General features: G+C 51.9%; 1 protein-coding gene across 1 annotated transcript in view; it reads left to right on the top strand.

Moving 5' to 3' along the window:
• TDRD9 (tudor domain containing 9) overlaps nucleotides 1-22,288 on the top strand; it is a 107,564-nt gene that overhangs the window by 50,808 nt on the left and 34,468 nt on the right. Inside the window, exons 22-34 of the mRNA XM_070358223.1 lie at nucleotides 455-508; nucleotides 3,516-3,632; nucleotides 4,818-4,925; nucleotides 8,018-8,118; nucleotides 9,529-9,702; nucleotides 11,300-11,411; nucleotides 12,460-12,672; nucleotides 12,931-13,020; nucleotides 13,466-13,726; nucleotides 14,802-14,957; nucleotides 15,883-15,953; nucleotides 17,387-17,496; nucleotides 17,951-18,047. Coding sequence (XP_070214324.1) covers nucleotides 455-508; nucleotides 3,516-3,632; nucleotides 4,818-4,925; nucleotides 8,018-8,118; nucleotides 9,529-9,702; nucleotides 11,300-11,411; nucleotides 12,460-12,672; nucleotides 12,931-13,020; nucleotides 13,466-13,726; nucleotides 14,802-14,957; nucleotides 15,883-15,953; nucleotides 17,387-17,496; nucleotides 17,951-18,047 — 1,664 coding nt within the window. The remainder of the gene's footprint in view (nucleotides 1-454; nucleotides 509-3,515; nucleotides 3,633-4,817; nucleotides 4,926-8,017; nucleotides 8,119-9,528; nucleotides 9,703-11,299; nucleotides 11,412-12,459; nucleotides 12,673-12,930; nucleotides 13,021-13,465; nucleotides 13,727-14,801; nucleotides 14,958-15,882; nucleotides 15,954-17,386; nucleotides 17,497-17,950; nucleotides 18,048-22,288) is intronic.

Below are 22,288 nucleotides of genomic sequence, written 5' to 3' on the forward strand. Positions count from 1 at the left end.
AGAGTCCCTTGGACAGCATGGCAGCCCAAGCAGTCCATTCTAAAGGAGGTCAGTTCTGAATATTCATTGGAAGGACTGATGCTAAAGATGAAACTCCAATACTTTTGGCACCTGATGCAAAGAGCTGACTCATTGAAAAAGACCCTGATGCTGGGAAAGATTGAAGGCAGGAGGAGGAGGGGACGGCAGAGGACGAGATGGTTGGACGGCATCACCGACTCGATGGACATGGGTTTGAGCATAGTGCAGGAGTTGGTGAGGGACGGGAGGCCTGGGGTGATGCAGTCCTTGGGGTTGCAAGGAGTCGGACGCGACTGTGTGACTGAACAAAGAGCCAGCCAGTGTTTTTCCTGTTGGTTTATATTCTTCCTTGTGAGATGTATGTATTATCGTAGATGTATCAGTTCTGGTTTGTTACATTAATATCAAATATTATGCTTTTGTGTATTTAAAGGATGAACTTGACTGGGGGCGGTTAAATTACATTCAGATCAAGAGAATTAGAGAGGTAAGTTGTATATTCTTTGAACGCAAGTAAAGGTGACGTTTATCAAGTACCGGCAGTACCCAGGGTGCTGTACAGTGCTGTGCTTAGTTGCTCAGTCGTGGGGGACTCTTCGCGACCCGTGGGTAGCAGTGAGCCTTCCAGGAAGTGCGTCCTGTGTCCAGCGCAAGTAGACTCGATGTGTTGCGGTCACAGTTACGGTTTGTTATTGTGAAAGGACACAGATGACGACCAGCAAAGGTGCAAGGCGGGTGGGGAGGGACCAGGAGAGACCAGCGTCGGCCCGCAGTCGGGGTCTCGCGGCAGGGCCTCTGGGCAGCACGGGTGCTCACAGCCTGCAGGAGACCGCAGGCCGGGGGGCTCGCTGGCCTTGGCCTGCAAGCTTGTGTTGAGGGCTGGTTACGTGGTCGGGGGTGCGCACCTGGTTGACCTCACTTGCTTGGTTTTCAGCTCCTCTGAAGGTCACATGGATACCCTGTGGCCCAGGCCCCTTGCCCCCCGCCCCCACGATGTCGCGCTGCTCCATGAACTGCTTGTTGCGTTTGTGCTGAACCAAGGCCTCAGCTGAACAAAGACGCTCTTAGGGCCAGTATGCCAGGGACCCAGAGCTGACCTGCCCGGAGCCAGACCTTCCTCTGGAATGTCCAGGACGTGGACAGCCGGGCCTGCTGACTCAAGGCCTTTACTGCACCGGTTTGCAAGATGCTGTGTCTGTTTTATTGTATTTTCAGAGAACTGACTCCTGGTTTGATTTGACACTTTTACTGTGCACGTGTTTTGTGGGAGAGGAAAGGTAAAAGACTTCAGTGGATTGACTTTGGCTTTTTTCCATTAATTTAGTTTTTCTCTGGTTTACTTTTAGTTACTGAGGTGAGAACTTAACTTGTTTTCACTTTCAGTCTTTTTAAGCCATGTCTGACTCTTTTGAGGTCCCAGGGACTATAGCCTGCCAGGCTCCTCTGTCCACGGGGTTTCCCAGGCAAGAATATTGGAGTGGGATGGACTTTCAGTCTTTCTAATTAAAAGTAGTTAAAGCTGCGAGTTTTCTTGTGAGCAGTTTGGGTCCGTTGGTCTTTGACATCCCATGTGGGGATGCACGTTCCCTCCCCGCTATAGGGAGCTTACTGCTATCCCTGTCTGAGGCTTATTTTCACTGTTGGCTTTCTCCTTGATTCAGGGTCTTTTAGAAGAGTGTTTGAGTTTCTAGGTAGAAATATCTTTAGATATCTTGTTTTGTTGTTAATATTTTGATTTTTATTGCATTTGGTCAGAAAAGGTGACTTGCATAATTTTAAATTGGTTTTTAATTAGCAAGCTGTATTTCCTGCAGCCTTCTGGGTGATTTCAGTAGTGAGTGTGGAAGTGGCCAGGCTGGGCCCTTCCTGTGTCCCCAGGCTCTCCTCCTCTCCTCATAGGTCAGGACTTCTAAGAGTTTCCGTCCTCACCGTTCTTTTTTGTAGTCTTTTTCCAGTTACCTTTACAGCTGTGGCTTGTATAGTTTTTTCTTTCAGTTCAGTTCAGTCGCTCAGTCATGTCCGACTCTTTGCGACCCCATGAATCACAGCACGCCAGGCCTCCCTGTCCATCACCAACTCCCGGAGTTCACCCAGACTCACGTCCATCGAGTCAGTGATGCCATCCAGCCATCTCATCCTCTGTCGTCCCCTTCTCCTCCTGCCCCCAATCCCTCCCAGCATCAGAGTCTTTTCCAATGAGTCAACTCTTCGCATGAGGTGGCCAAAGTACTGGAGTTTCAGCTTCAGCATCATTCCCTCCAAAGGAATCCCAGGGCTGATCTCCTTCAGAATGGACTGGTTGGATCTCCTTGCAGTCCAAGGGACTCTCAAGAGTCTTCTCCAACACCACAGTTCAAAAGCATCAATTCTTCGGCACTCAGCCTTCTTCACAGTCCAACTCTCACGTCCATACATGAGCACAGGAAAAACCATAGCCTTGACTAGACGGACCTTTGTTGGCAAAGTAATGTCTCTGCTTTTGAATATGCTACCTAGGTTGGTCATAACTTTCCTTCCAAGGAGTAAGCGTCTTTTAATTTCGTGGCTGCAGTTACCATATGCATTGATTTTGGAGCCCAAAAAAAATAAAGTCTGACACTGTTTCCACTGTTTCCCCATCTATTTCCCATAAAGTGATGGCACCGGATGCCATGATCTTCGTTTTCTCAATGTTGAGCTTTAAGCCCACTTTTTCACTCTCCACTTTCACCTTCATCAAGAGGCTTTTTAGTTCCTCTTCACTTTCTGCCATAAGGGTGGTGTCATCTGCATATCTGAGGTTATTGACATTTCTCCCGGCAATCTTGATTCCAGCTTGTGTTTCTTCCAGTCCAGCGTTTCTCATGTTGTACTCTGCATATAAGTTGAATAAGCAGTGATAATATACAGCCTTGATATACTCCTTTTCCTATTTGGAACCAGTCTGTTGTTCCATGTCCAGTGCTAACTGTTGCTTCCTGGGAGATAATTTTGTGGTAAGTTAATTTATGATGCGTTCATAGGTGTTTGGATTTGTGTATTCTTGTGTGTATACATTTGAAGTGTGATAAAATAATTTTATGTGAGACGATTCTATTTAAACTAAAGAGGTGTTTTTGTTGAGAGTGACTGTGTAGCCGTTGTTTTTAATCACAAAGCAGCAGTGTGTGCTCCTGGCAGGAGGCTCTGGGAGTGTTCCGAGGGCCTGAGGCAGGGCGGTGGCCGCGGAGGCCCGCTCGGCCGCTGGCGCCCATGTGTGCGTTTGCAGTGCTTCCTGTGAGTGTTTATGAGCTGGGGTTGTGAAGCGTGTGCAGCTTTGTGTCCTGTCGTCTGTCGCACTGTATTGTGTGTCTTTTGCACCCTTTCTTAATCAGCCTCTAGTATCGTGGCTCTCAGTAGCTGCAGGGTTTCACCCACAGGCGTAGCGATATTTCCCGGTGTGGACTCTTTTCTGGTGCTCCCGCTGCCCTGGATGGCGTGGTCGTCTGGAGACACTGTCGCTGTGCTCTTCTTAGGTGGCCGAGTTATATGAAGAACTGAAGACTAGGGTCTCACAGTTCAACATGTACGTTGATTCCCGGCGGCCTGTCCTGGACCAGGAGTACAAGTACAAGCAGAGATTCATCCTGCAGGTACGTGGGGCACCCGGACGTCCTTCCTGGTTCCTTCTGCTCCTCTGGGCTCGGTTGTGAGAGGGCTTGCTCCCTTTCTCTGGTACAAGTTGTGCCTCACAGGAGATCTTAGACACGCAGCGCTCACGCTGTGCTGGAGAACAGGAAACACTCCACCCTTGCGTTCAGGTTTCTATGTCACTGAGTTGGTGATCCAGACCCAGTTCTGATCTCTGGAGGCGTGTTTCTGAAGGCTGCTGTCTTTACTGCTTCCAGAGAGATCCTTTTATTTTGGCTCTTAAGAAAGTAAAATTGCTGTTAATATTACGTTGCTTTTACCCTGCATCAGAAAGTTATTTCAACTTTGGAGGCCGTGATCAGACTCCCTTGTTGGATGGAGCCTTGTAGGCGTGTGTGGAGGGAAGTGTGTCCTGGAGAGGCAGCCAGTGCTTCTGACTCAGGCTCAGAGGCGGAGGCGGGCTTGTCCTGCGTCCACCTGTTGGCTGACGCACACAGAGTTGGGATCCTGTAACCTGGAGGCTGCTGGGAAACCAGTGTCAAATTACTTTAAGGTTGGGACAGTCTTCCTTGGGTGTTGGTTTCAAATGGCATGTTTTTAACTGACGAAGCGGCTCTTTGCAGAGTGCTTTTTAGAAGTGAGCATTGAAGGCAGGCCTGCTGCCCTGAGTCTGTGTGCCCCAGTTGTAACTTTACCTGAACATTTTGGAGAAGGCCTGACCCATGGAAGGAAGTATGTTGAGGAGGTAGAAAATGCTGGCTAGCCCCCAGGGCCCTGTGTGTGCAATCATTTGTGTCCTTGTTCAACTCGCCACTGTTTTCTAAACCTCATTCTTTCTCCTAGCTGCACGGTGTGGCTTGTGGGATCTTAGTTCCCCAAGCAGTGATTGAACCTGTGTACCCTGGATTGGGAGAGTGGAGTCTTAACTACTGGACTGCCAGGGAAGTCCCTAAACCTCATTCTGAGAAATAGGCTCTTTGGAGCAATGATCTTGTAGAATGTGTTTCTGTTACAGGGAAGTAACCAGAATCGTGACTTTCTGGTTGGTTGATTAAAGGTCCAGGTTTTTAAAAAATATTAACTCATCTTTTACATTATGGATGTCATTCTGGGATGAGATTACTGTATTAATGAGACAATGTGATAGAATCATGCTGTTACTTCATGCAAATACATCTGTCTCCCAGGTTGTGTTGGCAGGTGCTTTTTATCCAAATTACTTTACTTTCGGGCAGCCTGATGAAGAGATAGCCACGAGGGAGCTGGCAGGCAAAGACCCAAAGACGACCATCGTGGTAGGTGGGGAGACAGTGGCCTTCCCTGGGGGAGACTGGGCGCTCGGTTTTCAGGCAGGCATCATTCCAGTGTGGCCAGTACGGAACATTTTATTTCCCCTTTGTCTCTGTTTGTATAAATGCTTAGTGGATTTTTTTCCCCTAAAGTGAATTTCATGGCTTGTCTGACCTTTTCACATGCCTCCACTGGTTCCTGTCTCACAGACCTGGCCTGAAGAAAGAAGGCCTTGTGGAGTGAAGTAGTCAAGGCTAACCTTGCCTGCCCCATCTCGTTCTGAAGGATTTAACATACTTCTCCATAAATTTAAGAGCAGGTGGTTAATAACTTCATTTTACACAAAGTGTAAAGGGTTATTTGGTTGGCAAGTTTGTACTGTGATTTAAACTCTGATCCCTATTCACACGTAACAGAATCGCCTAGAGAGTGTTTGTTTATTTTGAAATTCAGACTTGAGGCCCCGTGCCACAGAATCTGAACTAGAAGTGTGGCCTGAAAATTAGTGTTTAAATAACACGAGCTTTGGGCGAATCTCATGGTCGGTCACGGCGCTCACCACCTGTCAACGCTGGTGGACTCTGGGTCTAATCAGACCTGAGCCCAGGGTGACTTCAGGGTCGGCCTCTGGGAGTCGGGCTTTTGTGGGCTCGTGCTGCGACCTCAGCCTGCATCTGCTAAAGGGGCGCAGAGACCTGGCGAGGCTCCCGGCGGTGGCGAGCCCACAGCACTGCGGCCTCTCCTCCCCCACGGGGGCTGTGCTCTGCTAGTGAAGAAGCAGAGTTCACACTGGGGTGGGGTGGGGGGTCTTGGGGGAGCACCGCGCTTTGTCCCGCGGAGGTGCTCGTCAGCTCTGCCTCGCGGTGGGGAACTGGCTGGGCCTCTGCTCTTCCTGATGGCCGTGGTGGGCCAAGCGCGCTCGGCGCACGTCCTTGGATGTGGGACTGTGCTTGCCTGTTCACCACGCGCTCTGCGGGCCAGAATTCCCTCCCGTGTGCTTTGTAACAGCTGAGCTCGTGCTAGTATGGACTGTCCTCTGAGGGCGCCTTTGCTAGCTGCTTTTTACTCATTTTTCTTTGCATTTCACCCTTCGAGTGAGAGATTGGTCATCGCCCTTAATTCATGATGTGGCTGGGAGGTCCGAGGGTGGCTCTGTGACTTGCCGAAAGAGACTGAACAAGGCAGGACTTGAACTCAGACCCGAATCCACAGCCCTTGCTGTTCACTACCTGCTGCCTCTTGTGGAGCTGTGCTGGGCATGGGGCAGGGGCTCCGGGTTTCATACCAGAGTCAGAGCTCAGAACCCAGATGGCCCTATGGGGAGGGCAGGGTGGGTGTGGGGAGGGGGCGGAGTGGGGAGGGGCAGAGTGGGCAGGGTGGGAGTGGGGAGGGGGCGGAGTGGGGAGAGGGAAGGAGGGGTTGCCCAGGGCCTCCTGGTTGGGTGTTGCCTGCAGGGTGAGGACCCACTCCCGCCTCTCAGGGGTGTCTGCATTCCCACCACTGCCTGTGTAGACATACCATGTTTGATAAAGATATATAGGCTACTCTGTTATTTTAAGGTGAAATGAAGTCTTTTGTGTATTGGACTTTTGGACTATTTTAACAGGGAAGAATCAGTTTTCATTCCGATCCCAAATTAAGGGCAATGCCAAAGAATGTTTAAACTACTGCACAATTGCACTCGTTTCACACGCTAGCAAGATTATGCTCAAAATTCTCCAAGCTAGGCTTCAACAGTATGTGAACTGAGAACTTCCAGATGTACAAGCTGGATTTAGAAAAGGCAGGGGAACCAGAGATCAAAATTGCCAACATCCATTGGATCACAGAAAAAGCAAGAGAATTCCAGAAAAAACATCTGCTTCATAGACTATGCTAAAGCCTTTGTGTGGATCACAACAAACTGGAAAATTCTTAATGAGAATACCAGACCTACCTGCCTCTTGAGAAGTCTGTATGCAGGTCAAGAAGCAACAGTTAGAACTGGACATGGAACAGCAGACTGGTTCCCAATTGGGAAAGGAGTACGTCAAGGCTGTATATTGTCACCCTGCTTATTTAACTTATATGCAGAGTACATCATGAGAAACGTTGGGCTGGAGAATCACAAGCTGAAATCAAGATTGCCAGGAGAAATATCAATAACCTCAGATATGCAGATGACACCACCCTTATGGCAGAGATTGAAGAGGAACTAACGAGCCTCTTGATGAAAAGTGAAAGAGGAGAGTGAAAAAGCTGGCTTAAAACCCAGCATTCAGAAAACGAAGTTCATGGCAAATAGATGGGGAAACAATGGAAACAGTGAGAGACTTCATTTTTGGGGGCTCCAAAATCACTGCAGGTGGTGATTGCAGCCATGAAATTCAAAGACGCTTGCTCCTTGGAAGAAAAGCTATGAGCAGCCTAGACAGCATATTAAAAAACAGACACGTTACTTTACCAACAAAGGTCTGTCTAGTCAAAGCTCTGGTTTTTCCCAGTAGTCATGTATGGATGTGAGAGTTGGACCATAAAGAAGGCTGAGCATCAAAGTATTGATGCTTTTGAACTCTGGTGTTGGAGAAGACTCTTGAGAGTCCCTGGACTACAAGGAGATCAAACCAGTCAATCCTAAAGGAAATCAACCCTGAATATTCATTAGAAGGATTGATGATGAAACTGAAGCTCTGATACTTTGGCCTCCTGATGCAAAGAACTGACTTCTTAGAAAAGACCCTGATGCTGGCAAAGACTGAAGTCAGGAGGAGAAGGGGATAACAGAGGACGAGATGGTTGGATGGCATCACCTACCTGATGGACATGAGTTTGAGCAAGCTCCGGGAGATGGTGTGAAGGACAGGAAAGCCCACTGTGCTGTAGTCTGTGGGGTCACAGAGAGTCGGGCACGACTGAGCGACTGAACAGTGTGGAAGAATTAGCCTTTGTCCGATGTGTGTTATTAAAGCTCAGTTATTACCCACAGCGGTCGTTAGTCCTTCTGTGCCCTGCTGTGGGGTCCACCTCTCTGGTTAGAGACGGCGCGCTCTGCTCTGTGAACACGGTGACTCGCGGGGGCTCCGGGTCTGCCCCTGCTAACGCCTGCCGTGTTTTACAGCTGAAGCATATCCCTCCCTACGGATTTCTCTACCACCAGCAGCTGCAGTCTCTCTTCAGACAGTGTGGCCAAGTCAAGTCCATCGTGTTCGATGGTGCAAAGTAAGTGGTGCACTTTTGTAATCCACTGCGGCTGCGAAAGAGCCGCGAGGTTTTCACTTTTGCAGGGGCCGGTTCTTGAAACTGGGTGTGTGGGAGAATGGGCCCACACGTCAGAGGGCCGCTGTGGACAGCTCTCGAAGCGCAGCTGCGGTCCATGTAGCTGTGTGTCTGTTCTCAGCCGAGTTCCTCCTAAAGGAGCCGAGCTGTGTGGTCCCGGGTCTGACACCCAGGGTGTTCAGTAGTGTGAGGGGTATGGGCTGACGCTCGGGGGGGTGCACTGCACTGGGGTGTGTCTGGCTGAGATTTCACGTGTGGGCCAGCCGCCAGAAGTACCCCCAGGAGACTTTGTCTGCTTCAGTCATTTAGAACCTGGGGGACAAAGAGCGAGGAGCCAACGGGGATAGGGAATGGGAGGAGGCTGGGAGGCAGGGGAGGGATGTCGTGGGCTCAGCTTGTTCCACCTCTTGAGTTGGGAACACTCAGGGAAGAGGAGAATCATGGTGATCTAGAGTCTTCGAAAGAAATGATCTCTAAGGAGAGACCTGGGCGCCTTCTAGAGACAGCTGGTGGGACCGGAATGGACGTGCGTGAAGGGAGCCCCAGGCAGGTGGGGGTCAGTGGAGGGGGCGGAAAGGGAGCTGAGGCGGGACAGTGGAGTTGGGAGGGGGACTAGGGGTGGAAGGACAGTGGAGCCGGCCGCTCTTACCAGCTCAGGGCTCCGGCTCCCCCAGGCTTGCGCTCTCCGGGACAGCAGCTGGAGGGTCACGAGTCTGTTTCTGAGTGTGATGTTTGACCTGGGCAGTTTTGACATTCATTCACCAGCAAATGTGAACGAGAGGGTTTTCCCGTTTATACCAGGGAGTGCCTGGCGGGCACCCACACTGCGTGTTTGATTCTTACCCCCGGGGAGGGGTGGGCTGGCAGGACCCTGCGGAGCAGGGCGGTGGAGGCCGTGCCTCAGCGTCACTGTGATAAACCGGGTGTTTGAGGGGGGCCAGAAAGATCGCTGAGCTGCTCAGCTGTGTGCTTTTCTCTCTCTGCATTTTATTCTACAATAAACTAGCAAAACCCAGACCTATCACTTTGTTCCAATAATGACAATTAAGATTTCTTAGCTGGACATTCCACTTGAAGTCGGTCTTTATTTCACATTATACTGCATGATACGTGAGGACGATACTGGTTTTTAATTTAATGGTATGTTATTGTAATTTTTATTGCTCTTAAGTGAGTAGTTTCCTCTTGAATACATCTTCTTGATTAACCCTGTGATGAGAAGTTAGTTACTAGGTAGTTTTGAGGAGATGTGTAGCTGAAAATCTTTTATCTGAACTTGAGAGAAATTAATATACACTTAACTCTGTTTCAGACGCCTCATAAGCTTATTTTTTATCTGTATTTGTGGAGCAGAGCCTTTGTGGAGTTTTCACGCAATCCAACAGAGAGGTTTAAAACGCTCCCTGCCGTGTACATGGCCATCAAGATGTCTCAGCTCAAAGTGTCCCTTGAACTCAGTGTTCACTCTGCAGAGGAGATTGAAGCGAAGGTGCAAGGAGGGGCCGTGTCCAAGCTCCGGAACACGAGGTAGGCTCAGGAGGCTGGTGGGCACGACTCTGTCCTGCTGCCTACACATTCTCAAATGCCACTTTTGAGCAGCTGCTTAGCCGTGCTGAAGGTCACACACTCGCACTGGCCTGGGCTGCCGTGCGCGCTCGCACAGGTCGCTCGACCTCTCTGAACCTCAGCGTTTGCGTCTGTGTGGTAGCTGTGGCACCTGTGGTCAAGGCTGCCGGGGAGTGGGCAGAGTCCCTGTGTCATTTTCAGTTGAGTCGAGGGGACTGAGCCTGGTGCCAGCCCCCTTTCTTCCTCCTTCCCGTCGCTCCTTTTCTCAAGCACAAGAGGGTCTTCCTTGTCCTCAGCGGAGCTGACCCGGCACAGAGTGGCGGCGCCCTTGGGAGCTCCTGGCAGGCAGCGCAGGGGTTCCGCCCAGCCCAGGGCGCTGCCGTGCGGTTGGCGGCTCTGTGCACCTTGGGCCGACCTGAATGCCCTCGGCGTCCCCGGTGGGAGCACTTTCGGTTGTGCCCGCAGAGCTGCAGTCCTGTGTCTTTCCTCTCAGTCATCTTGTAAGCCCCTGAGGCACCCAACCCGAAGTCGAGGAGTGGGGAGGAAGGGAAGTGTGGCCACGAGTGTGGCTGGTGTGGGATGACCTGACTCTGAGGGTGGCAGCTGGGTGTGCTGAGTCTGGGGCCATGTGCAGCACACCCATCCCGCTGCCTGGCTGCCTGGGCACCTTACTTAACAGACGGGTCTGCGGACAGGGCAGAGAGGCGGGTCAGGGTCTCTCATCATCCTTCCTCTTCATGGAAGAATAAAATTACTAGGGAAAAAAGGAAACCTTTTCTCAAACTTGAGTTGTATCTCCTCACATTTTAGCATTGGCTGTGTTGCTGCTTTAAGGGATGAATGATAACTGGATTTTTTAGAAACCACGTATGTGTTTTCTAATGACATGACTTCATGACCTAGGCGTGGACTTCCTAGTGACATGACGCAGCTGTGGATTCTTATGGTTTTCTAAAGGTCAGGGTCACTCACCTCTGAACCCACAAGTCAGGAGACCTTGCAGTTCCCAGATTTAGAATTTATATCCTTGAAAGCAGAATTCCGTGACAATCTTGAGCATTAGCATGTGTTTGTAGAGGGTGGTGTGTGACTGTGGGGTGCACCCCCTGCCCTAGGGCAGCGCAGGACACCGGCAGAGTCTCTCGTGGGAGATGAGGTGCAGTTCGTCGTCACTGGCTGTGTCTCATTAAACCTCTTTTCCTGTAGTAGCCGTGGACTAGTGCGAGCAGTCGCCTCACGTACGTAAGCACACGCGTTCTTTGTGACACCTCTGTTGCACTAGTGCGAGCAGTCGCCTCACGTACGTAAGCACACGCGTGTTCTTTGTAACACCTCTGTTGCACTAGTGCGATCAGTAGTCTCACGTACGTAAGCACACGCGTGTTCTTTGTGACACCTCTGTTGCACTAGTGCGAGCAGTCGCCTCATGTACGTAAGCACACGTGTGTTCTTTGTGACACCTCTGTTGCACTAGTGCGAGCAGTAGCCTCACGTACGTAAGCACACGCGTGTTCTTTGTGACACCTCTGTTCCTTTTAAGATAAGTGGTGTCTAACAGGGTGAACGTGGACTTCCAGAAGAAGACAGTTGATCCCGTGCAAGCCTCCTTTAACATGGTGGACCAGTCGCGGACCATCACAGACCTGCTGCTAACGGTGGAAGTCACAGAGGTGAGAGCGGTGCGACCCGGGCGCTGGAGCTCTTCTGTCGTCTCTGTTTAGAGCCGCCCCGTCGAGCGCACGGGGCAGTGGACGTGGAGGTGCAGCCGCAGACGGCCCGTGTACCTTAGTCACCCACGCCACACCCGTGGCAGCGAGGGCTTAGTCCTCAGGTTGCTTAGGGTCGGCCCTCTGTCCATGGCTCCTCGCATCCTCACGTTCGACCGGCCGTGGACCATGTGTCCTGTGTCTCACAGTGGAGAAGGCTCCCGGTGAGGGGCCCTCACGGCGCACACCAGCGTCATCAAGGGCATCGCTAAAGGCCACCAGGAGTCCGTCTGGGTGAGCTCGAGTCACTTTCACTCGGCGAATTCAAACGTGGCTGTAACAGAAAAAGAAACACAAGTGTTCATCCTAGAATCAAAGTTTAATTTTCAAAATGGTAGTACATTTGAAATGCCGAAAAACACCAGTTTAGCAACAGGCACAGGTAGGAGGTCACTGGCGTGGCGCTGTTTGCCTGTAATTCAGTTGTATCAGCAGAGCTGGCATTGGCAGCAGCGTTCGTTGGAGTGTAGTTTTTACTTCTTCAAAATAAAATTTCAGTTAAAATGCTGCAGGCTTCCTAGCAAATGCGTGGTCCCCTTCCCTGGGAGACTCCGCATAGCAGCCTGGCCTCCCGCCGCCTGGAGGGCCGCAGCGGTGCGGCCTGGGCTGTGTGGTGGCGGCAGCGGGTGAGGCCATCCGCACTCCGCCCCACGCTCCGGGGGGGCTCTGTGGGCTCGGCGGGTCCTGGGGGCTGGTCGGATGGGACAGCCCTGACCTCGTGTGGCCCCAGGGCCTGCAGTGCTGGTGCGCGTCACACTCCTTCACCTCACTTGACCGGAGCCCCCGTTTCCTCATAAGCACCGACTCAAAGCCTGGAGGACCTTAGGGACCAGGGAATATAGCTTGTGACCTGCGGTGGTCGGCAGGGGGGCACGCCAGGCCTGCAGCAGGCGCGCCTGTCCCTCTGGACGGAGATCCTCTCCAGGGTTTGTCTCCTCCTCCTCCCCTCTAGGTGGTTGAAGTGGGACACTTCTGGGGGTACAGGACCGATGAGAAGAACTGGGAGTTTCTGAAGAGTCTGGCTGCCGAGATAAACCGCCTCACGCTGGTGCCCCTGCCTGTCCACCCCCACCCCGACCAGGTCTGCCTGGCTCCCTTCGCCGACAGTGATAAAGAAAGCTACTTCAGAGCCCAGGTCCTCTATGTTTCTGGAAATTCTGCCGAGGTATGTTTTTCTGTAGTAAATCTTGCAAACGGAAATGAGGCAGACTCAAAGCAGTTGACAGAAAGGTTTTTGTCTTTTCACGTGGAAACTAAATATAAAATAGTTACAATTAGAGAAGTGGTGCAGTTGGAAAGCCCCTTCCCTCAGTGGCCTGAGGACTCGCCCCGTCCTGGGAGTCCCGAGGAGCGGGCTGGGCTGGGGCGGCTGCGTCTGGGCTCCTGGCCGGGCCTGCACTGACGCACACCCGGCCTCCTCTAGGTGTTCTTCGTGGACTACGGGAACAGAGCGCGCGTGGCGCTGGGCGTCCTCATGGAGATGCCCTGCCAGTTCCTCGAGCTGCCCTTTCAGGTGAGGGGGACACATTGCTGTGGCCTGAGCGTGTGAAGCTGGAGGGGTCTTGGAGGTCAGGGCTCGCCCCTCAGCTTGCAGATGGGCCAAGACCCAGAGCAGGAAGGCCCTCATTTTGTTGTGCTCCCCAAGTCTGGTTTCTGCTTTTTCCCTGAGATATGTTGCTGTAGATGTTTTTGCTGATAGTGCTTCTGGAGCAAGTTAAAGTACATGGAGGGTTTCAAACTTCGTGAAGTTTATAATGCTTTTTCACCTGTGCTTTGTAAAAGGCATTCTAAGCTTTTTTGTCATCGACTGACGAGACCATGTGGTTTTAGCTGTGGCGTCCTCGGTCACCCTGCCGTGCTTCCAGTAGGGTCTGTGATGGTTCCTGGTGCAGACCCCGCCCAGGTCTACTTTGGGTAGCGTCTGGGCTGAGTGTCTGGCCCTGCCCTCTGCCCTGCAGGCCCTGGAGTTCAAGATCTGCAAGATGCGGCCATCAGCGAGGTGCCTGGTGTGTGGCGAGCGCTGGAGCAGCGGGGCCAGCCAGCGCTTCTCCTCTCTGGTCGGCGGCCGCACCCTCCTGGTGAAGGTCTTCTCCATGGTGCACAGCGTCCTGCACGTGGACGCCTACCTCCCCTCAGGGCTGCAGGACACGGTCAGCGTGCGGGGCATCCTCATCAGCCAGGGCTACGCTGAGCCGGCCGAGGAGCCGTACGAGTCCAAGGTGTGTGCTGCCCGTGGATGAAGCACGTGTGTGCGTGCCCGTGGGTGGGGTGGGGCGGGAGGCAGGGGGGGCCTTTCCCGCTCTCAGGATCTCAAGGGCTGCAGAGCCGGACAGCGATTGGTGTGTTGAGATCTGTGGTTCCTTCCTAAATGTCTTCTAGTTTCTTTGAGGCCAAATCATGGTGGCCAGGTACAGTTCTTGTGGTTTCCGGTTATGAAGCTGTTGGTGTTTTGTTGTTGTTGTTCTTGGAATGAAACTTAGATGTGAAAGTGTTCTCTCTTTGGGGAGTTGTTAAAAAATGGATTCCAAGATTTATCTCCCTAATGAATTTTATAATTCCTTTATAAAATATTTGTTTCTAGCGTTTGAAACATTTCAAAATGTATTTCAACTGTTTATTTCAAAACCATTTCTGAAGCTGCCTTTCTTGATCTGAAGGTTTGAGATGCCACTTTGAGGCTCATGTTGAAGGTGGCTCCTTCTGTAATTTCTGCTGGGGATGAGGTACTGGGTTGGGCAGGGGGCAAACCAGCAGGGAAACGTCACCAAAGAGCCAGCCGGGTTTGTGTTTCCACTTGAGAAAACGCACCGGGGGTCCTGGTCACAGTCCCGGGATGAAGCTGACATTTTGTGTACAAAACCTGTGTCACCCTTCAGTTCTCTGATGGCTGAGGGCTTCCCTTGTGGCTCAGCTGGTAAAGAGTCCTCCTGCAATGCTGGTGTCCTGGGTTCGACCCCTGGGTTGGGAAGATCCCCTGGAGAAGGGAAAGGCTACCCACTCCAGTGTTCTGGCCTGGAGAATTCTGTGGACTGTGTATGTCCAGGGTCGCAAAGAGTCAGACACGACTGAGCGACTTTCACTTTGGCTGAAAGTTAGTAAAGGCTAATGAGCTGAGCCTTTAGTGAGTTCTGTCTTCTTTTGTTTGTATCAATAAATTATCTTTTGACATCTTAATGATCTAAAGGTAACCTAATGATAAGGTGGTGCCTATGAAATGCTTTGATTAATTTGGAGTAAAATGTTTTTAACACTGGTTTTCCTTTTACCAAAATGAATTTTTCTTGTTTTGTTTAGCAAAGCCACGAAGCTCTCAAGGGTCTCTTTTCCAAATCGGTAGAAGACCTGACAGACATGTCCATGGCGTCTCCCGTGAAAGACGACGAAAAGCACCTGATCCGGATTTTGCTGGAGAGCTTTTCTTCCAATAAGCTGGGTAACCCAAGCTGCAAGGTAATTTATAGGAGGTATTGTACAGTCCAGTTAAGAACTTCGAATCACTCTGCAGCTATAAGCTGAGTTGTAGCTGGAAGTCATGGTGGTTTTTTGTTCTTGGTTTTTAGTACTGTTACTTCTCTCACTGTGGAGCCTGTATTAATATGAGAAAAACCTAGAATTTAGTGTAGAGACAGGCTTTTGGCTAGTTCTTTTTTTTTTTTTTTTTGAGTGGTTCTTTTTTAAGCCAACCTTTCCAGAGGCGACACCATGTGAAAAAGATTGCACAGCCTAAAAGCTGAGGGTTATGTTGATTATATTTGGCGGACTTGCTGAGGACTCAAGCCCGGGAGGCAGCCTCTCAGACAGTTCTGAGGAGGCAGGATAGACGGGCGCTTTGCAGCAAAGCCGGGCAGTTGGGTGGCAGGCTGCGTTTCCAGTCACAGAGACCGGTGTTTGCTCGTCAGATGGAGGGGAGCACGGCTGTGGGCTTCGGAGGACCAGCGGCAGGGCTCAGCTTCGTCCCTTGGTGGCGTCTGGCGGGAAGGGTTGGCTGGGACGTGTCCCCTCGCCCCAGCCAGGGACTCTGCTTTTATTGTCCTGGCCTCTGGCTGTGTGGTCTTGGGCTGCTGCTGCAGTGAAGAGAGGCCTTTCACAGAAGTGCTTGACAGTGTTTCCTTTTCTTGACAAAGGCTATCTTATATATGTGTGTGTAGATACATTTTATATGCAAAATATGAAGGTTTCCATTGATGGAAACAGGTGCATTCCAGGAGAATACCTCTTTTAAGGCGTTTTTCCCCCATTAAATCTTCAAGACCTTATGACTAAGACATAGCTTTTTTTCTTTCTTTTAAACTGTGAGCTGACTTTTGGATTTTTAAAATGAAAGTGAAGTGACATTTTACTTATCCGTAACGTTTTGTATGTTTTGTGTGTACAGGCAGTACTTCACGGGCCTTTTAACCCTTACGAACTGAAGTGTCATAGTCTGACCAGAATATCCAAGTTCAGGTATGATTAAGATTCCCATGAAGCTGCTTTCTCTGGTCCTCTGTTCAAAGGGCTTATCAGAAACTAAGCTTTTCTATGTCTAACCTCTCGGAACCTGCTGCCTTTGCTAAGTTCTCTGGCCTCTGTGCTCGCTGCAGACCTGAGGTTCCCACACTCTCTTAGGTGAAAGCCGTTCTGCTGAGACCTGGGCTTCATCAGGGCCCTCGTCGTTTCTGTCCTCAGCATCATCGCCATTCGTCCAGCAGATCTGTCATGCCTGCTGTGTCCTGGGAGGGGTTTAGCGAGAGCACTGGGGGCCACAGCACAGGTGGTGTGCCCCACATTATGGGTCCAGCGGGCACAGCGGCAGGACAGAGGAAACCTCTGACTTCACGGTGGGTTGCTGTGGCTCTTGATGGGCTCCTGGAGCATCATGGAGGCGTCTCAGAGCGCCCTGACCACACTCGGAAGGCCGTCGGGTTTCAGAAGTCTGAGACCCGGAGTGTGCGGAGGAGTGAAGACCAGGAGCATTGTGCTGGCAGGGTGAAGGCTCCAGGAGGGTCCTGGCAGCAGAGGGTGCAGGCCAGATCTGGAGCGAGTGCTCCCCTGAGGACGGGGAGTGAGAGCGGAGGACTGCTGGGAGGTGTATGTTGCCAAGCCTCATGAGTCGCTTCCTCCTGAGAAGCATGGGAAGCCTCATTTTGTGCATCTTAAACAATCGCTTGGGCTGCAGAGGAAAAACCCTGGCTTGCCAGAGTCTCCTCCAGAACCAGCAGCAGACGTGTCCCCAAGAGCCTGTTAGAAACGCAGAGCTCAGCCCCCGGTTTGCAGCAAGAGCCCCATGGTCTGCAGGTGCCCGGTGAGCACTTGAGAGGGTGCGGAGCCCGCATGGAGGAGAGACTCTGGAGGCCGTTCCGTCCTGCTCCAGGCGGGTCACCGTGGACTGTGTCCGCCGTAGGAGGAGCAGAAAGCTCATGGGAGCTTTCGGTGTGGACTCAATAGCCTGGCCTGCGATTAGAGTCAAAGGTTTGGGAGGAGCAGGCGTGGAGGGTCCCCTGCTGGGCCGCTGTGAGCAGGGGGCAGGTGGGCCAGGCCGGGCTTCCCCCAGGCGGGTGTCAGGGACAGCCTGCTGGGACGCAGGCCGCAGCCGCTGCAGGTGGGCAGTGCGGGTGGCAGTCTGGCTGGAGGTGGAGGTTTGTGCCAGGGCAGCACGTGGGTCTGGGCATGGCCGAGACTCGGTGGAGACGGGCCGCGGCCTCCCAGCGGTCGGTCGGTCACTGCATTGCGGCCGGCCTGTCTCTGCAGCGGCCCCTCCTGGCCTGGCGTCAGGCGCTGCCTTGTGCAGGGGCCGCTTCTGCATTTGCGGCCGGCCTGTCTCTGCAGTGGCCTCTCCTGGCCTGGCGTCAGGCGCTGCCTCGTGCAGGGGCCGCCTCTCCCAGGAGCTCTGCTTCCAGGTGCGTCTGGATCGAGAAGGAAAGCATCAACTCGGTCATCATCAGCGACAGCCCCGAGGACACGCACCAGCGGCTGCTGGTCGCAGCGTCCCTCTCCGTGAACACCACTGGTGAGTGAGGGGCTGCGCCGCCCGCCCTGCTCCCCGCCTGACTCCAGGGCCGGGACGTCTGTCCTGAGGTCGGGAGCAGCCTCACACCTGCGGCCCGGCTCCTGGACTCTCTTCTGAGTGCATCAGCGGGTGTGAGTTTGAGCCGGAGAGTCCCAGCCTTCCCACTCCTTGCGCAGGGGCGCGGGGACGGACTCCTTGGCCGTCCATGCTTTCCGTTATCTTGGCTGGACAGGAGGGCGAATCCCAGGTCTTGGCCAGAGGAGGAAGGAGAGGAGGAGTAACCAAACAGGACAGTCAAAGCCAGGGCCTTAGGCGGCGGGCTTCCCTTGGGGGGCTGGGGGACCCGTACCAGGAGCTCTGCCTGCCGGGCGTCTGTGGGACAGCTGCACGCAGGGTGGGAGGCCTGAGCGCAGGGCGCCCACAGTGACCGCCTGCCCGCCGGGCCCGTCCGCAGGGTCCACCATGCTGCTGCGCGAGACCTCCCTGATGCCGCACATCCCAGGCCTCCCCGCGCTGCTCAGCATGCTGTTTGCACCCGTCATGGAGCTCAGGTAGGGAGCGCTCGCAGGTGAGACCGAACCGGCGGGAGAAGCGGGCGTCCTCGTGGGAGAGCGCTGATGGGAACGGCCCTGGGGTCTGCCTGCCGGCAAGCCCGCTGGCTTCAGTGTTTACGGTGGTTTGTGGGGCTGCGCTTGGATCCTGCTCAGAAGGACACTGAGCGGGCCGACAAGGACACACAGCCTCCCATGGGGCCCGGTGACAGTGCAGCGAGAGCACTCGGGAGGGAGAGCGGAGGCTCGGAGCGGTGCCATGGCGGTGTGCGTCCATAGCCAGGGGGCGACCCCAGGTTCCCTGGCAGCGGCGTCAGTGGACACCAGTGGGTCCCCGCTCGTTGCGGGCTGCGAGCAGAGAAGGCAGCTGGAGCCCCTGGGGTGGAGTGAGGACCAGGCAGACAGCAGGCAGCCCCGAGACACCGCGCTTTGCACGGCGTGTGTTGGAGTAGCAGGGCCTTGCGTTGGGGCAGCAGGATTCGCAGGGCACGACCGAGGGGGCAGCCCTGCTGGGCTTTGTCGAGTTGCGGGGTGGGGGGAACGCAAGAAAGGAATGCAGCTGGGCCTTCGGGAGCCCACGTTCTGGTGGGTGAGAGGGACGGCCTCCCCAGACACTGGGGTGGGCCTGCGCACGCTTGAGCAGGGCTCGTGCCCGTGGCTTGTGCCCCGTCCACGTCTCCTGGGAGCACGCACAGGTCCGTCGACCAGCCTTGCTGGTAGAGCTCAGGGTGGGTAGCCCTGTGCCGTGCCTCAGCCCTCCTCCTGTGCGGGCTGCTTAGAATCTGCTGTCACGTTTCAGATACACAGTGCTTTTAAGAAATAATAATAATAATTGTATATGTCTCTTCCCCCTACTATAAAAACATGTGCTACCTAGAAAAAAAAGACTGTATGGGAAACATGAACATCATCAGTATGTTTGTTTTCAGTGTTCACCTGGATAAATACATACACTTAAAACATTGAAGTATAGTTGACTTACAGTGTTGTGCACGTTTTATTTTGTTTTTAAATTTTTTCATACTACATTTTATAAGCATTTGCATAGTACGCTGCGTCTTTGTAAATATTCACTGTACACGTTGCGTCACACACTGCTGAGTGAACACGGAGTGGCTTTTGTCAACTCTTCCCTGTCGTGTTTACATTTGTGTTTGTTTCTGACCTGCTCTGACCCTAAAGGAATTTAACATGCCTTTGTATGTTGGAATTTGGTTTTGTAATAATGGTGTGATAGACATCTCTAGAATAAAGGCATCTCCTGGGTCTTTGTAGGGGAGGCGGATGTGGAATCAACACAGCAGGTGCGACGCTGCAGCCAGAGAGCTCCACGCGGGGCAGGGGCGGGGGTCTGATGCGGTGGGTGCATCGCCGCATCTGTCCAGGCTCCTGCTTCAGCTCTTTTTTCAATATAAACCTCTTGAGGACTTGAGTAATGCGGTGTATTTTTTTTTTTAACCCAGGATGAATTCCTCTTTAAGAATTCTGGACAGTGAGGTACTTGGAGCACTCAGAGCCTGAGCAGGAGGAGCTCCGGCACGCAGTGTCTTGCTGCACTGCCGCCTGTCCTCCCGTGTAAGAGCTCTCCCCATCACCCCCGGTGCTGCATACTCCCCCAGGCGCGCATCCTCGCCCTCTTGCCCTGGACGAGCAGCACGGGAGCGGGGAGCGGCTCACGTCTCCACCCTGTGTGCTCACGGACTGTCTCCGTTGTTGACCAGTGTATTCATGGGCTGTTTTTGTACCCGTATTTTAAAGAAGCCTTAGGAAACAGGAGACCAGAGCAGGGACCTGTCAAGTACTGGAAGCGGGTGGGGTGCTGAGAATATACATTAAGAAAGGGACCTGGGCTTGCTCTCTGGCCGTGCCTGGCACTCCCCAAAGTCTGGGCTTCCCCAGCTGTCAGAGGGGCCCTCCTGGGCTCACAGGATGGTGGAGGAGACTCGCAGACACTTTAGCCCCCACCGTGACTCAGGGCCTGGCTGCTCGCATCTGGCAGCAGAGCAGGGAGGTGGCCAGAGCCTCAGAGGACAGCCTGAGCAGCGTTTGGAGATGCTGTTAGGCTCTTAACACTTTGAAGGTTAATACAGTATGCATTACAAAGTACTTAACAGCGTTGTTTTTTTTTATGGAGGCTTCAGATTGATTTAACATTTACCTTTTGAGGAAATATATTTCCTTATTCAACAAGCTCTGGAAAATTCTTAAAGAGATGAGAATACCAGACCACTTGACCTGCCTCTTGAGAAATCTGTATGCAGGTCAGGAAGCAACAGTTAGAATTGGACATGGAACAACAGACTGGGTCCAAATTGGGAAAGAACTATGTCAAGGCTGTATATTTTCATCCTGGTTATTTAACTTACATGCAGAGTACATCATGAGAAACTGGGCTGGATGAAGCACAGGCTGGAATCAAGATTGCCTGTAGAAATATCAATAACTTCAGATATTCAGATGACACCACCCTTATGGCAGAAAGTGAAGAAGAACTGAAAAGCCTCTTGATGAAAGTGATAGAGGAGAGTGAAAAAGTTGGCTTGAAACTCAGCATTCAGAAAACTAAGATCGTGGCATCTGATCGCATCACTTCATGGCAAATAGTTGGGGTAACAGTGACAGACTCTAATTTGGGGGGCTCCAGAATCACTGCAGATGTGACCGCAGCATGGAATTCAAAGACGCTTGCTCCTTGGAAGGAAAGTTATGACCAACCTAGACAGCATGTTAAAAAGCAGAGACATTACTTTCCCAGCAAAGGTCCATCTAGTCAAAGCTATGACTTTTCCAGTAGTCATGTATGGATGTGAGAATTGGACTATAAAGAAAGCTGAGCGCCGAAGAATTGATGCTTTTGAACTGTGGTGTTGGAGAAGACTCTTGAGAGTCCCTTGGACTGCAAGGAGATCCAACCAGTCCATCCTAAAGGAAATCAGTCCAAATATTTATTGGAAGGGCTGATGCTGAAGTTGAAACTCCAGTACTTTGGCACCTGTTGTGAAGAACTGACTCATTTGAAAAGACCCTGATGCTGGGAGGGATTGGGGGCAGGAGGAGAAGGGGACAACAGAGGATGAGATGGCTGGCTGGCGTCACCGACTCAATGGACATGAGTTTCAGTAAACTCCAGGAGTTGGTGATGGACAGGGAGGCCTGGCGTGCTGCAGTCCATGGGGGTCTCAAAGAGTTGGACACGGCTGAGCAACTGAACTGAACTGATGTCCTTATCTGGCACATTTGTGGAGTTCTAGGATATTAGCTTGCAAGAAAAGTTCCACCCGCAAGGAACTCTGTTTCAACATCATTTTAACATACTGCAGTGTGAGTTTAAACCTCCTTGTTTAGAGAAGTTGGCCCTCGCACAGATGGCTGTGGTGTGCTCGAATGGACTGACGCTCCTTCCCTGCGCTCTGTTGCAGGCTGGGGCCTCCGTAGTGTCCCTTGCTGCATGCTGTGAGGGGTGCACTTCCTTTTGTTCCTGTCTTGATTTTTGCAGTTTTCAGTTTGAATCTAAAACATGCTTCATAAAGGAAGTAAAAGTATTTTTGTGGTCTTAACCACTGTTTCTTAGGTGCACATAGGGTGTTTAGGATCCCTAGAAGGGAATCAAACCCAGTGCTTTGATTTCCCTTATTAATTTAAGATTTAGAGTCGATGAGCATGGAGTTGCTACCCCAGTGGGAGTCGGTTCAAGGCTGAGTGTGTTAGGCCGTCCTTGTCACAGTGTGTGTTCTCACAGGTGAGCAGGTCAGTTTAAGTCTCGTCACAGCTGCAGTAACGTGGAGGCGACGTGATGCCTCGTTGACAGCCGTGATGAAGCTGTCGTCCTTCACTTTGCTGAGCCCTGGTTATTCTGTTTTGGAAAGGTTTTGTATAAACTGAAATAATAAATTACATTCATTAAAAACAAATGTGGGTGAGCTTGCCATTTAAGGAAACATTTTGGTGACTGTTGTGTAAAGCACGTACTCAGCATCTAACGTGTAAGTGAATCTGAGTCTCTTTGAGTTTACTTGGAATGTGATTCTCTTTCATTTTTATTACAGTGATGGGAAAAGTGTGTGTGTGAATGCTCTCTGCCTGGAGTGTTTTCCTCAGAGTTTCACTGAGATGATGGGAAATGTCTGCATTGATTGAGTCAAATAAAATTACCAAAATATTTTAACAGGTATTTAATATCAATATTTGTAAAAAGTGAGAAGATCTAAACAGACATCTCTCCGAAAACGACATACAGGTGG

The sequence above is a fragment of the Bos mutus genome, chromosome 21, assembly GCF_027580195.1.
Source record: "Bos mutus isolate GX-2022 chromosome 21, NWIPB_WYAK_1.1, whole genome shotgun sequence".
In the NCBI taxonomy this organism is placed as follows: Eukaryota; Metazoa; Chordata; class Mammalia; order Artiodactyla; family Bovidae; genus Bos; species Bos mutus.